The sequence below is a fragment of the Otolemur garnettii genome, unplaced genomic scaffold, assembly GCF_000181295.1.
Source record: "Otolemur garnettii isolate 467f Iridium unplaced genomic scaffold, OtoGar3 scaffold00018, whole genome shotgun sequence".
NCBI lineage: Eukaryota > Metazoa > Chordata > Mammalia > Primates > Galagidae > Otolemur > Otolemur garnettii.
Genome location: NW_003852413.1, coordinates 22,732,955 through 22,745,409, shown reverse-complemented (window position 1 = coordinate 22,745,409; position 12,455 = coordinate 22,732,955). Strand labels below are relative to the sequence as shown.

Sequence of the window (12,455 nt, the reverse complement as noted above, 5' to 3'; positions counted from 1 at the left end):
TCTGCAGGCAAGAAGTCACTTGAAGTTGATCTTAAAACTTCATGACCTTATAATCCATAATATATCTATGTTGCCTTTGACATTAAAAATCACCTTTAAATTCCTAGTTTAACTTTCTAACATTTTGCCCAATTCTCTAAGTAAAATGGATACAGCAGGGAGATAAGCAAATATATTGTTTCCTGGGCCTCCCATCCCTTCTGGTTTGTATGCTGTCTGCTCTAAGAACCAAAGCTATAAAGGCACCCAAGGAGGCCTCTGGAGTTGCATAATTGAATCCAAGGACTGGGGCATCCAGAAAAAAAAACGCTGAGCACAGCATAAGCATGGGGTTTTGCAAGGCAGACTGGAGTCCTTTGGGGTTGATCCAGGAGGTGAAGAAAGCACCAGATCTGCAGAAGAGGAGGCCAAAGTTCTGATCCACAAAAGTTGCATAATTATAGACACCGCCAGGTACCACCTGCATCCCAGGAGGCAGCGCCCTAACCTCCACCATGGCTTTGGCTGCCAGCCAGAGCTGCAGTTTTATTGACAACTTTTTGGAGCCCTTCCCTCCACTGAGCTTTCATGGTCGCATTCTTCTGGCATTCTGCTGGAGCCTTAGATAAAAGGTCCCTCATCTACCCTCTCCAGGACCGTCATCACCGCTTATTATAATGCCATTCTGATGAAAAGCACCACAGCACTACAAAGAAGCCCTAGACTTATAATAAAATCAAAATTTCTTTGTTTTCCTCCGAGACAATTAAATGGGGAGAAATAAGTGGGTCGGGAGGCAGGTACCACTGAGACTGCCCAGAGGAAGGACGCTGGGTAGGCAGTGGCAGTCACCATCAGCTTCTGTCTCATTTCATCCAGGCTGGAGATGAATGGAAGGGCTCGTGCATCCGACTGATAAATGCACAGGCCTCCTGCTTCCTAATTCTTATCAGCCTGCTCTGAAGCACTGGCTTTCCGGCAAGGAGCTATTTCTACTCAGCCCTTTCTTCTTCCCCACCCAGGGAAGTTTTACCCTGAGCACAAACTAAATGCCAACAGCATTCTCCAAGCTCTTTGGTCTTATCTACGAATTGGCTGATCTAGCCGTGTGAAGGCTTAAGTCAGAGGAGAATGTTTATGTTTAAAGTATGAGAAGACCCAAGGATTAGACTGACAAAAAAATCAAAAACGGAATTTCCATACATGGCAGAGAGATCAGAGGAATGGAAAGAGATGAAGACAAGGAGAGGTAAGAATAAGAAGAAGAGGCAAGGAGGAAAGCTGGAGGAAACTCTCAGAACCGCGCAGGGCCACACAAATCAGACAAAGGTAGCCCATCTGCAAAAGGGCTAACCTGGACAGGGCAAAGCTGAGAAGTACCCAAGACGAACTAAACTGCTGGACAGAAATGTCGGCCACCCTGCTGAGTATCCTGCAAGATTTAAACGGAGATGACTCAGAAAAGATCTACAGGTGTGGGTCCATAGCTCCTGAGGCCTCTGAAGGAAGTAACATTGCTCCAAGCTGTGCAGAACGCCAGCATTGCACCAATGATCCTGAGATTTGTTTGTGACTAAGAACTATGCTGCTGTCTACACCCGGGCAGTGTAGAGTCAGAAAGGAGCAATGCTACCCATTCCTGAATGAGTATGGACTATGGGTTAGAAAAAGGAAAGGAGGAGCAGGGATCGTCAGACCTACACTGGCTGCAGGTCATGGCCAATCGGCAGCCACGTGGAAGGTGCAAGAGAGAACAGGTGACCTCTGTTATCTGCCAGTTACTCCTAGAGATTCCTGTTCCCCTGCTGGCTGCCCTGCAGAAGGTAAAATGGTGCAAGAATTCAGGATGGAGGCTGCAGACAGACTGGCTGGTAAGTAAACACAATGCCACTATCTCTCGTAAATTTAGCCTCTTTCTTGCAAGGTTTTCAAAATTTTAACAGGCTGGAGTGAACTGGAGTGAATTTCATTCTTGAGTTAGTGGAGTAAATGGGACCCCAGGATTGTAAGTTCCCTATGACCTTAGGTAGGTTGGGGGTAGACTTCATGTACTCTTTTGATTTCCTAATAATTGGAATATTTGCAAAGAATATTCATTCAAAGAGAAACTGTCATTAGATTTTCACATCCATGTCCTTTGTTTAGTTCAATTTAGTTCAAAATTCACTGATTAGCTGGTTTCTCCATGGTAGGCATAGGAATAACCTGAGCCAGAAGAATCATACTGCTGGCAAAGGATTGTCTTTTTATGAAGATTCAGGACATGATGGGTTCTCAAAATATAAGAGAAATAGCCAGAAAGTGGGGAGATGAAATAATGTGTATTTAAGTGTGAGATGGACATTTGGAAATAGGATTGTATGTAATACAATGTGATTAGAAAATAATACACAAGACATTGAGGCAGCAATCAGATATCCGCTATGTGCTTGACACAGTACCAGGGCAAAGGACATGGTGCAGAGGGCAGTGTGGCATGTCCCTGCCTTCCAGCAGCTGCCAGAGCTGCTGAGCAGACAGGGCCACAGCTAGCATAATGTAATAAAATTAGGACCTGTACCCCACAAAAGTTCCTTCTCCTCTGCCCTTTCCCCGCTTCTTCTCATACCCAAAATCCTGCCCCAAACCGCAGTCCAGCTATTTCAATCCAGTCCACGATTCCCAGCCACAAGGGGGAGGGCTGAAGCCATTTCAGATGATTAACCTGTGTCCTGCAGGAGATTTATTTGTGCCCCACTCTCTAGGTGACTCATAGACAGGATTCAAAGAACTGATCTCATTTAGAATCCTGTCCCTTTAAGAATCTTTTCTTAGAGATTAGGTTTCTAGAGATTAGGGGTGTTTTTTGTTTGTTTGTTTGTTTGCTTGTTTAAGAGACAGAGTCTCACTTTGTCCCCCTCAGTAGTGTGCCGTAGCGTCACAGCTCGCAGCACCCTCTAGGCTCTTGCCTAGAGCCTCCCGAGTAAGTGGGACCACAGGTGCCCACCACAACACCTGGCTATTTTTTGTTGCAGTTTGGCCGGGGCCAGGTTCAAACCCACCACCCTCGGTATATGGGACACAGGTGCCACTCAAGATTAGGTATTTTGATATTTTGTCCTTGTTGCTTTGGAGACCGCAAGATAGGCGGTGGGGGTGGCCCATTGCTTCAGTTCTGTGACGTCAACATGGGATCCATGGGTGTCGAGATGAGTTTCAGAGCAAGTGAAAGAGGCTTTTGGCACCTGCCATGTGAGCAGCCCTTCCAGGGATGTGGTTTGGGGCAGAGAAATGGTAACTCAAGCCAATGCGAGAGAGGACGTGGAAAAGGGAAAGAGACTAGGGGAGGGAAACGAGGCACCACGTGCACCTGCCAGTGGGCAGACGCAGCTACGCCACCCTCGCAAGCAGAGAGACCTCCTGGGGCCGGGGGGCTTCGGAGGCTAATGTGAACCCCGAGGCAGGTTATATAGGAGGTCCAACAACCAAGGGGAGTGAGGGGAAAGGGAGGCAATGGAGGCTTAGGTACAATTACCAGCATCAAGAGGGACCCTCCTCTGAGGGGGGCCAGGAAACAGCAAAAGGCCAGAAGCTCAGCCTGGAATGTTGAGGTTGGCCGGGGAGGCCTCTGCAGGTTGGGAGACAGCCCTGGAAAGGTCATCCTTAGGGGCAGCCCAGACCCTAGCAAGCCTTTCCCTCCACAATCCATGCAGTGCTTGAGAGTGGACTGAATGTGACATTTTATCCACATGTACCTCCTGCAAGGCGCCTGGCAGTTGGATATGGGGAAAGTGCCACAGACAAGAAGCAGGATGACAGGCCTTGAGAGGCTGGAGCTGCCCCTCTGTGCTGAGAGGCCGTGGAGGGGGTCACTGCAGCTCCCCACGCCTGAGTCCCTCCCAGAGCACATGGGACTGTTGATGCCCCTTCTGCCCCTCTCAAGGTTGGAGAGCTCAACCTGGACAACACATACGAAGGTGCTCTTGTCAGTGGTGAACGGGGAACATCTGTAAGAGAATCTGACTCTTTCCCTTCTCCTCTTCCTCAGTAGGCACAGTGGTTTGAGCGATGGCAGGGGGTGGATTGAGTTTCTCTGGTGATTCTTAGTCATTGAAACTGCAGAGTGCCCGAGCTTCAAGTTACCGTGTGGTACTACAGAACTTTCGTTTCGTGCACCCCACTTTGTGGCCTAAATACTCAGAAACCATTCCTCTACCATCAACATTCTCATTTCCTTCAAGGAAAGGAATTAAAACAATTGAGTCATTGTGATTCTGTCATCCTGGTGATGGCAAAATCTGAGACCTGGCCTCTGTGAAGCATGGTGGTGAAGAGCGGAGCTGCTGAACGCAGACTGCCAGGATCCGAATCTTGACTTCACCACCCAGCAGCTGAGTGACCTTGAGTGGGTTACTTAACCTCTCTGAGACTTGGCTCTTCATCTGCGAAATGCAGAAACAATAGCACTGACTTTCCAGGGTTGCTGTAAGGATTCAGTGTATAGAAACATATCTATAATTCAGATCAGTACCTGGTTAATAGTAAGAGCTCGGTAGATGTACACTGACGACAGTGATGGCAATGAAAAAGATACGTGATGGTGATGATAACAGTTCTGGTGGTGGGCATGGTGGTAATGATGGGCTGTTTGGTTTCCAGGAAAGCTCTTCACTCTCTCAAGCATGCTTGCATGCACACACACACACACACACACACACACACACAGAGCATAGCACATAAAAAAATCCCCTCTGCCCAGCATTTTTTTCCCAGGAGCCCAAACCACTTCTCACACACACACACACACCAATGTCTCATCAAATTACAAATTACAGTCAGGCATTGGATGTGAACTTAAGAAACACAGGTCAACCACCCTGGGGCCCCTCTGACTCATTTCATGTCCCCAAAAGAATCTCTCAACCACTGAATGACTCACCTTCTCTTCTCTCTTCCTGAAATGGGAAGAACAATGCTTGCCCACGCCATCATGGTGCAAGAATAAGTGGGTTTATTTTGTTAGACAGCTTTGAACTTGTTGCATGAAAGAAGATATTTAAGTACAAAGGGAGGAGGTAAGGGTGACTGGCCAGGTGCTAAATTAAGACTAAACAAGATCACTCTTTTTTATTGAGACCTACTCTTGGGTAGGTGCCTAAGGGGTGTGTCACCTGGGCCCAACACCTCCACCACTCAGGAAAAAGAAAAGAAAACACCAGAGAAGAAGGGAGGGTGTGGCAGCCCCTGTCAGCTTTGAGCTTCCTGAGCTTCTTGTGATGGTCCTGATGCCACCCAAGCACATTAGTCCTGTCCACATGGACAGTGGCTACTCTTTGGGCTCAAGAGTAGAGACAAAGCAGATCCCCTCAAGCCCTCTTCACCCTTGGGGCTTGGGACTGTGGTCACTCATGCATCGCAGCCCCATACCAGAATGGGCTGGATTAAACCACAATCAGCTGTATTTGTAAATTTCTCACCAAGGTACTGCAATTCAGAGAGGTCACAGAACAGACAGGGGACAAAAAGTGGCTCCTAGCTTAGGTTTAGTGGCTCCCCTTTAACATTTGTGATTTCACTGACAAATAAGACTTAGAACTCAGGGGACCACAGAGTTGGGGGGCTAGAAGACCCTCCTCAGCCATCACAACTGTCACACCAGCCCCATCAGATGCCTGGGTGAGCCTCTCAACATCCCCACCAGGTGGTGGTGAAGCCTCTGCTTATATGCCTCCAATGATGGGGAGCTCACTGCTTCTCTCTGGTCATCTGTGATACTGAATTCTGGAGAGGTGCTGGTCCTCACCTGTTGTCCCCAAACCTCTATTTAATTTAACTTAGAGATTCTGGGTCAAGTGTCTATGGCCTGCAAATTCGAAGCTGGGCAGCTGCCAGAGAACTCACTAGTGGAGCTTGTCTGAGAGGTGGGTGAGGAGTCAGCTTGCTTGAACCTTTCTGAACTAATAGTCTGATAGATACAGCAATTGCCATCATTTAACCTTTTCACATTTTGCAATGAGCCAGGAAAAGGCACTGTCTCAAAGGTATGAGGGATTCCTCAGCCATGGGACTTACGAGGAGAGCAAGGCCAGACGGTTCTGGTCAGGCAGGGGCTCACTCCCTACTGTATCACCTAACCCACTTGTTCCCAAACTTCAGCCTATGTAAGAATCACCTGGAAGGCTTGGTAAAACAGAATACTGATTCAGAAAGGCTAGCAGGGGCACTCAAGGATTGTCTTTCCCCAGAAGTTCCCTACTGATGCCAACACCACTGGTTGGAGGACCACATTTTGAGAACCGCTGCCCTAAACCTCCTCATATTTAATTTTTTCTCTTTCAAAGCTTCCAAAGAATGAGCTTTGGATCTGGTTCAAGGAGGCTTGTGGTTCAAGTCTAGACTCGGCCACCAGCTGAGAACAGTAACACCCATTGTTGCTTCTTTGTGGAGTTGTTGTGGGGACCTGTGTCACAAGTCCGCAGAGCTCGGCACAGAGCCGCGCTCATCATGGGCCATCACAACAGCTTGACTTAAGTAGGGACTTCTGGGGGACCCAGCAGAGCACTGACTTGAGCTCTTCCCTTTGCATGAGGACCAGGTAGCTTCATCCAGATAAAGGAGAAATTTTACTTAGCGTCCGTATTTTAAAAGCTCTGTGAACCTGGTTCCAAATAGGCTCGGTCAGGTCAAGGGCTGGGTGTTGCTCCTCTGTGTCAGGTTGCTGCAGTCTCATTTTTAACCCAGTCTCCACTGGCTCTGCCATCTCCCTGGAACCCTTCTAGGGAGTGAAGCACAGCCCTTGCTTCCACAGGAAAGGGTGGCTTCCAGGACGAGGAGCGCCCAGCAGGCTCTCAGCGTGGGATGGACAAACAGACCTGCGGGCCCTGGGCTCTGTATACTGCAGAGGGGAAATTTATTAGCAAAATAAAAATAGCATTGCCTGCCCCATCTCAGAGAGAACAGGTAGCAACAGGAAAGACAGAGCACTCAGGACAGCCTGAAGGGAGGAAGCACAAACTCCAGAGCAGGGCCTGAGGGCAGGACTGGGATATCTACCCACAGAGAGCCCCTTCTCCCCTACCCCATCTCTTCCCTGGCTGGAGCAGGGTCACACAGGGCAGCAGAGCTGGGGCCCAGGGAGCTGAAGATGCTTCCCATCTCCCAAGACCTGCTTGTCAGCCTCCAGTCAATGAGCGGAGGGAACGGGCTGCAGGGGCTGGACAGGGAGTGTTGAAGGCTGGGGTCGCACAGGGGTTGCAGGGAAGCCTGCGGACAGAAAAACAGAGATTGAAACAGTGGCGTGAGAAGTGAGTGAAAGAAGCACATAGACAACTTAGGATTTGAGCCTGAATGAGAATTCTAGACCTTAGATATTCCTCCAAGCTGAGAAAAGCAGTCACCTGCCCAGGTTCCACGAGTGGAGCTGGGGCCAGAGCTTGGATCACCTCCCCTGGGGAAGGAACCCAGCAGAGAGAAAGGCAGAAAAGCCAGCCGGGCAAGAATTAGCCAGGCCTCAGCCACATCCCTGATCGTGTTCTTTATTGCTTAAAGGGCTGTGTTCCCCTTTCCCGGGGTGCAGTTGTGGACGTAAGATGAAAGAGTAGGCATACACACCCCTGGCTGTTACTGAAACACTTCTTCCAGAGAGACCTTAGTGAAACCTATATGCACTAAAAGCTCAGTATTTTAGCTCTCCAAGGAAGTGACCAGCAATTGGGAGTACACAGCACAAAACAATTGTCATCAGCTGGAAACTCCTGCACACCACCTCTGCGTCCAGCCAGCTGTAAACTCACCAGAACTATTGAGTAGCAACTTTATCCCCAAAGATGAGGTCTGCAATGCCCCCGCTGGCTGGCCTCCAGGGCTCCTGTAGTTCATTCCCAATAAAAGGTCTCTACTTTTGCAAGTGGTATTGATACAGACAACCACAAGGCACCTACTTGCAGTCCTCGCTCTCCAGAAGTTTCCGGTACGTGTTGATCTCGTCCTCCAGCCGGGCCTTGATGTCCAGCAGCACCTGGTACTCCTGGTTCTGCCGCTCCAGGTCGGCCCGGATCTCGGACAGCTGCTCTTCCACGTTGCTGATGAGGCTCTGCATCTGGGCCAGCTCTGTGCCGTAGCGGGCCTCGGCTTCACACAGGGAGTTCTGCAGGCAGTCCTTCTGCAGTGCCAAGAAAGGGCAGATGTGGGTTAAAATCCCTGCCTTGAACCTCTTCAGTAAAGCTGTGACACCCCAAGACATTGCTGGGTCCAGAGAGCCTTTGCTCCCTCTGGCAGCCACCAGCAGGGAGAACTAGCACTAAGCTGTGCCTGTCCTCACAGACCTGCAAGATTCCCTTTGCAAAGCCCACTCACCAGGTTAATGTTCCCTCACTCGGCACCCATGACTATGGGAAAGCTCTTCCAAAGTTCTGTGTGTCCCTGGTCGGTGTTTAAGTGAGGGCTGTACTGACTCCGGTGGAACCTCTAGTGGGAAATGGAGCCCAGCGTAGCATCCACGTGTGCAGAGGGACTCACCAGCGCATGCTGGGCCTGGCGCTCCACCTCCAGGGTGTTCACCGAGCGCCTCAGCTCCAGGATCTCCGACTGGCAGCACTGCAGCTCTTCGGAGCAGGACATGGCCTGCAGGCTGATGCCCTCAGACTGTGGCATAAGTACACGTCACCTCCCTGCCCAGACAGAAGCCAGGTCCCCCCTGCTGGGTAGCCCACCCTCACCTGGGCTTGGAACCACTGCTCCACGTCCTGCCGGTTGGTCTCCACCATAGTCTCATACTGACATCTCATCTCACCCAGCACCCGGCTCAGATCCACAGTGGGCTCAGTATCCAGTTCAATCCGGAGCTTGTCGCCCAGCTGACTCCTCAGAGTCTGGGCCTCCTGTGGACACAGTGGGAGGTAAGCACTTGCAGAGCCCCTACTGCCCCGCACCCAGAGCCCCAGGCCCCCAGTTGTCCTCCCTAGCCATTTCCCTGTGCCCCTCCAAAGATGAACGGTGCCCATGCCAGCCCAGCAGTTTCAGAGGCTCTGCATGAAGAGCAGCCCCCCACCAAACACCAGTGCGCATTTCGCAGCTTCCACCTACCGCAGGAGGAAGCCTTGCTCTTCTCCCTAGAAGAGCCTGAGCTCACCCCAGAATGTCTCATGGCATCATACCAAGTGTCCCTCACCTGCTCGTGGCTCTTCTTGAGGCACAGCAGCTCTTCCTTCAGGGACTCCAGCTGCGCCTCCAGGTCACACTTGGCCAGGGTGAGGTTGTCCAGCACCCTGCGCAGGCCACAGACGTCAGCCTCCACCAGCTGGTGCAGTGAGTGCTCTGTCTCGAACCTGTAACAGGGCAGATGCAGGAGGTGGAGCAGGGGGGCAGGAAGGGGTGCCAGGACACAGCTCAGCCACAAGGCCTCTGCCTGCCCTCTGCAGCCCAAGTCTCAGTTGGCTTCTCCTGTGTGGTGTGCTCAGGGCCCAGAAACAAACAGGACGTCCCCTGCTTGGTCAACACCGAGCACCTAAGACAAGCAAGGCAGAACGGCTGACACTGAGGATACTGTGATGGACACACAGCCATCGCCAGCCCTTGCAGACTGATGGCCCAAAAGGGAGGTGGCAAAGTAACCAAGCAATTGTAACATGGTGTGACCACTACAGGTCCTCCTGCCCCAAAGTCCCTACTGAAAGGAACCCAGGATTCTCTGACAGAGCAGAAGCCACATTGCCAGAGTGAGAGGAAGGAAATGCTTTCTTGAGCTCTAGACAGTGAGGCTTCCCCAGTGCCCTGGAGAAGAATAATAAAGCACAGCACCCAGGCTGCATATCAACCCTTTGGCCTTCACGTGCCCCCATCTCAGGCCGTGGAGCATGATCTCCGTCTCAAATCAGCTGAACACACAAATTAGTCGAGCTACAACATAGAGGCATATCCTCTTTGAAGCAGAAAAGTTTTGCAGGAAAATTTGGTAAGAAATTCAGGGCCAAATTCCAGTTCTGACACGCAATAGCCATGTAGCTTCCAGCCAGTCACTTCTGCACTCTGAGCCACAGCATCACCACCTGTGAAGGAGATGCCATCCCTGCCTCCCTGGCACATACATTTCTTACAACGACACCAGGTGGAGGGTGCGTTCTAGAGCATGTTGTAAAAGCTAAACAACTGGAGAACAAATTTTTTTCTCAAGATCTTGGGATTAATGGCCTTTGTTTTCTCTGGCTGTTACTATTATCAGGTCGGGTCTTGATCAATTACATCCTGATGGCACATAAGAGAGACCCGGGTGAGCTGGCCTGACTCTTGCCCCCTCCCCTTTCAGCCCCAACTCACTTGGTCCTGAAGTCATCTGCGGCCAGCTTGGCATTGTCTATTTGCACAACCAGCCGGTTGTTCTCAGATTTGATGCACAGGATCTGGGAAAGAAAGTAAGCCCAGGGAGTGATTTACTATTCTCAGAGCCATCTGTGACCTTGAGTCAAAGGAAATTCCACTGGCTAACATTCACACTACAGCATCTCCTTAGACAACACAAACTCCCAGACATGGACTAGATGCTTTCATGGAGCAGGAAGACGTTCAGGAGAATTCTTGGCAGAGGGTGAAGGCACAGAGTTGGAGGAACTGGGCAATGGAAGGTAGAACCGACTGGTCACATAAGAAAGATTTGATTTTACTTTGCCAGATGTGATGCTTAGCCAAATATAAACAAGAAGATCTGGACTCTAGGCCACAGAACAGGAGACGGGCTATGGATGTCTTAGACAAAGTAAAACCCATTCCAAATAAGAAGTTCCTTACTCTGGTTGCCCAACCTCCGCAGAGGCCTTCTGTGAATCTAGCCAGGTTTCTATGGCCCCTATTTTGACATTCTTTGTCTTCCTGTCTCCAAAACTAAAATGCAGGCTCTTCAGACGCATTGACTAGATAATCAAAGGGTTCACCAACAGCAGAAGAAAACACTTCTGTCATGCTATTCCCTGCTTGGAAGTTAGGTTGTGAAGTTAAGTTTAGTTCACAAAATTAGTACTGTTTTTGTAGCTGCGATTTAGGAATTGTAAGCGCTAAAACTGACTAAACATGAACTAGCAACCCACAGAGACGAATTGTACATCTCATGCTCTATGCATTCCCATTCATCTTCACTCAACAGATTCTCTTGCCACAATTCAAAAAAATAATAATAATTTCCACTGCTAATCCAGGGTCCGTAATATTTTCTCTATAAAGGTCAGATAGTAAATATTTTAGGCTTTGCAGACCATACAGTCTGCTTTAGACAGCATGGAAATAAAAGCGCAAGGCTGTGAACCAGTGAAACCCTATGTACAGCCTCACCTTCTGCTGCAGCTCCTCGATGGTACAGAAGTAGGACTGGTAGTCTGGGCACACGCTGGACTCGTGGCACCTGCTCCACTCGCGCAGTTTGGTCTCCAGCTCTGCGTTGTTGAGCTCCAGCTGCCGCACCTTCTCCAGGTAGTTGGCCAGCCGGTCATTCAGGAAACGCATAGTCTCCTTCTCATGGCTGTTCAGGCTGCCTTGGCCATAGGCCCCGCAAATCCCAATGTTGCCAGGAACATGACAGGTCCCTGGCAAGGGACAAGCAGCATGGCAGCTGGGGGGCAGGCAGAGGCTGGGGCGGCCCAGGGGAGTGGACCCCACACGGATGCGGTTAGCGTGCGCTGCATTGGCCAAGAGGCACAGGGAAGCTGCCTTGGCCTCAGGAAGCCCCCCACTGTGGAGGGAGCTGCAGCGGTCTGAAGTCATGATACTAGAGGTCTATAGTCCTGCTTTGCCCATGGTTGGATTTCCTTGAAGCCAAACCCTTCCTTCTCCTGTAGACCTTATATAGACCTTAGTGGGTGTTGATGCAAGAAAATCGTCACTTTCCTCATTAATATTTATGTCTGTCGTTGTACAATCGCCCTATTAGTCAGTGATTTTTGTTTCCTATAAAAAGTTAATGAGCTCATGAAAGAGCCCTTAATCGGTCCACGATGCTTCCCATCACTGCAGGGTCCTAAAAAACAGAGAAACTGAGGTCTTCTTCCAGCAGCCCACTTTCTGTGGCTGTGATTGCTTTCTCGTTCTCTCAGCTTATGTCTGTGAAAGAATCACAAATTAGAGATTCTTAAAATTTCCTCAACTATCTCCCATTCCTATCTTCTTTTCCTACCTCAAAATGTTTCCACTGTAGCAAAGTGTAAATTATGAGTCAGGCGCTTGGAAGAAAGGGAAAAGTCCCCATTCATTTGTCTTGGTGGATATCTGTGGAACGTCCGGTGGGGGGCAAACAGGGAGCTAGACCTTTATTGTGAGGAGTAGGGTTTAGATTTAAATAAGAGAGATAAGAAAGTAAATCATCTATCGATCAATATTATAAAGGCAATAAGAAAGAGCATTTAAAAAAGAGCGATTGAGCTGTGATTTATTTCTAGGTAGGAGAAAACACTGAGAGACCAGAAAAAAATTGCACGGAGTGGGGGATTTTTTTAATGTGTTTTAAATGGCCTTTT

General features: G+C 49.6%; 2 protein-coding genes across 2 annotated transcripts in view; both read right to left on the bottom strand.

Annotated features, from left to right (window-relative positions):
• The window catches only part of LOC100960451 (keratin, type I microfibrillar 48 kDa, component 8C-1), a 22,707-nt gene extending 17,760 nt beyond the window's left edge, over positions 1 to 4,947 (bottom strand). The window contains 1 exon segment of the mRNA XM_012802895.2: positions 4,898 to 4,947. Coding sequence (XP_012658349.2) covers positions 4,898 to 4,947 — 50 coding nt within the window.
• Positions 4,948 to 7,130: 2,183 nt separating this feature from the next.
• On the bottom strand, positions 7,131 to 11,706 carry LOC100960142 (keratin, type I cuticular Ha7-like). Its single transcript, XM_012802894.1, has 7 exons — positions 11,278 to 11,706; positions 10,273 to 10,355; positions 9,128 to 9,284; positions 8,676 to 8,837; positions 8,476 to 8,601; positions 7,899 to 8,119; positions 7,131 to 7,221 (listed from the first exon to the last, which is right to left on the bottom strand). Exons 1-7 carry the CDS (start codon positions 11,704 to 11,706, stop codon positions 7,131 to 7,133), a joined length of 1,269 nt encoding a protein of 422 aa, XP_012658348.1.
• Between the last annotated feature and the right edge of the window lie 749 nt (positions 11,707 to 12,455).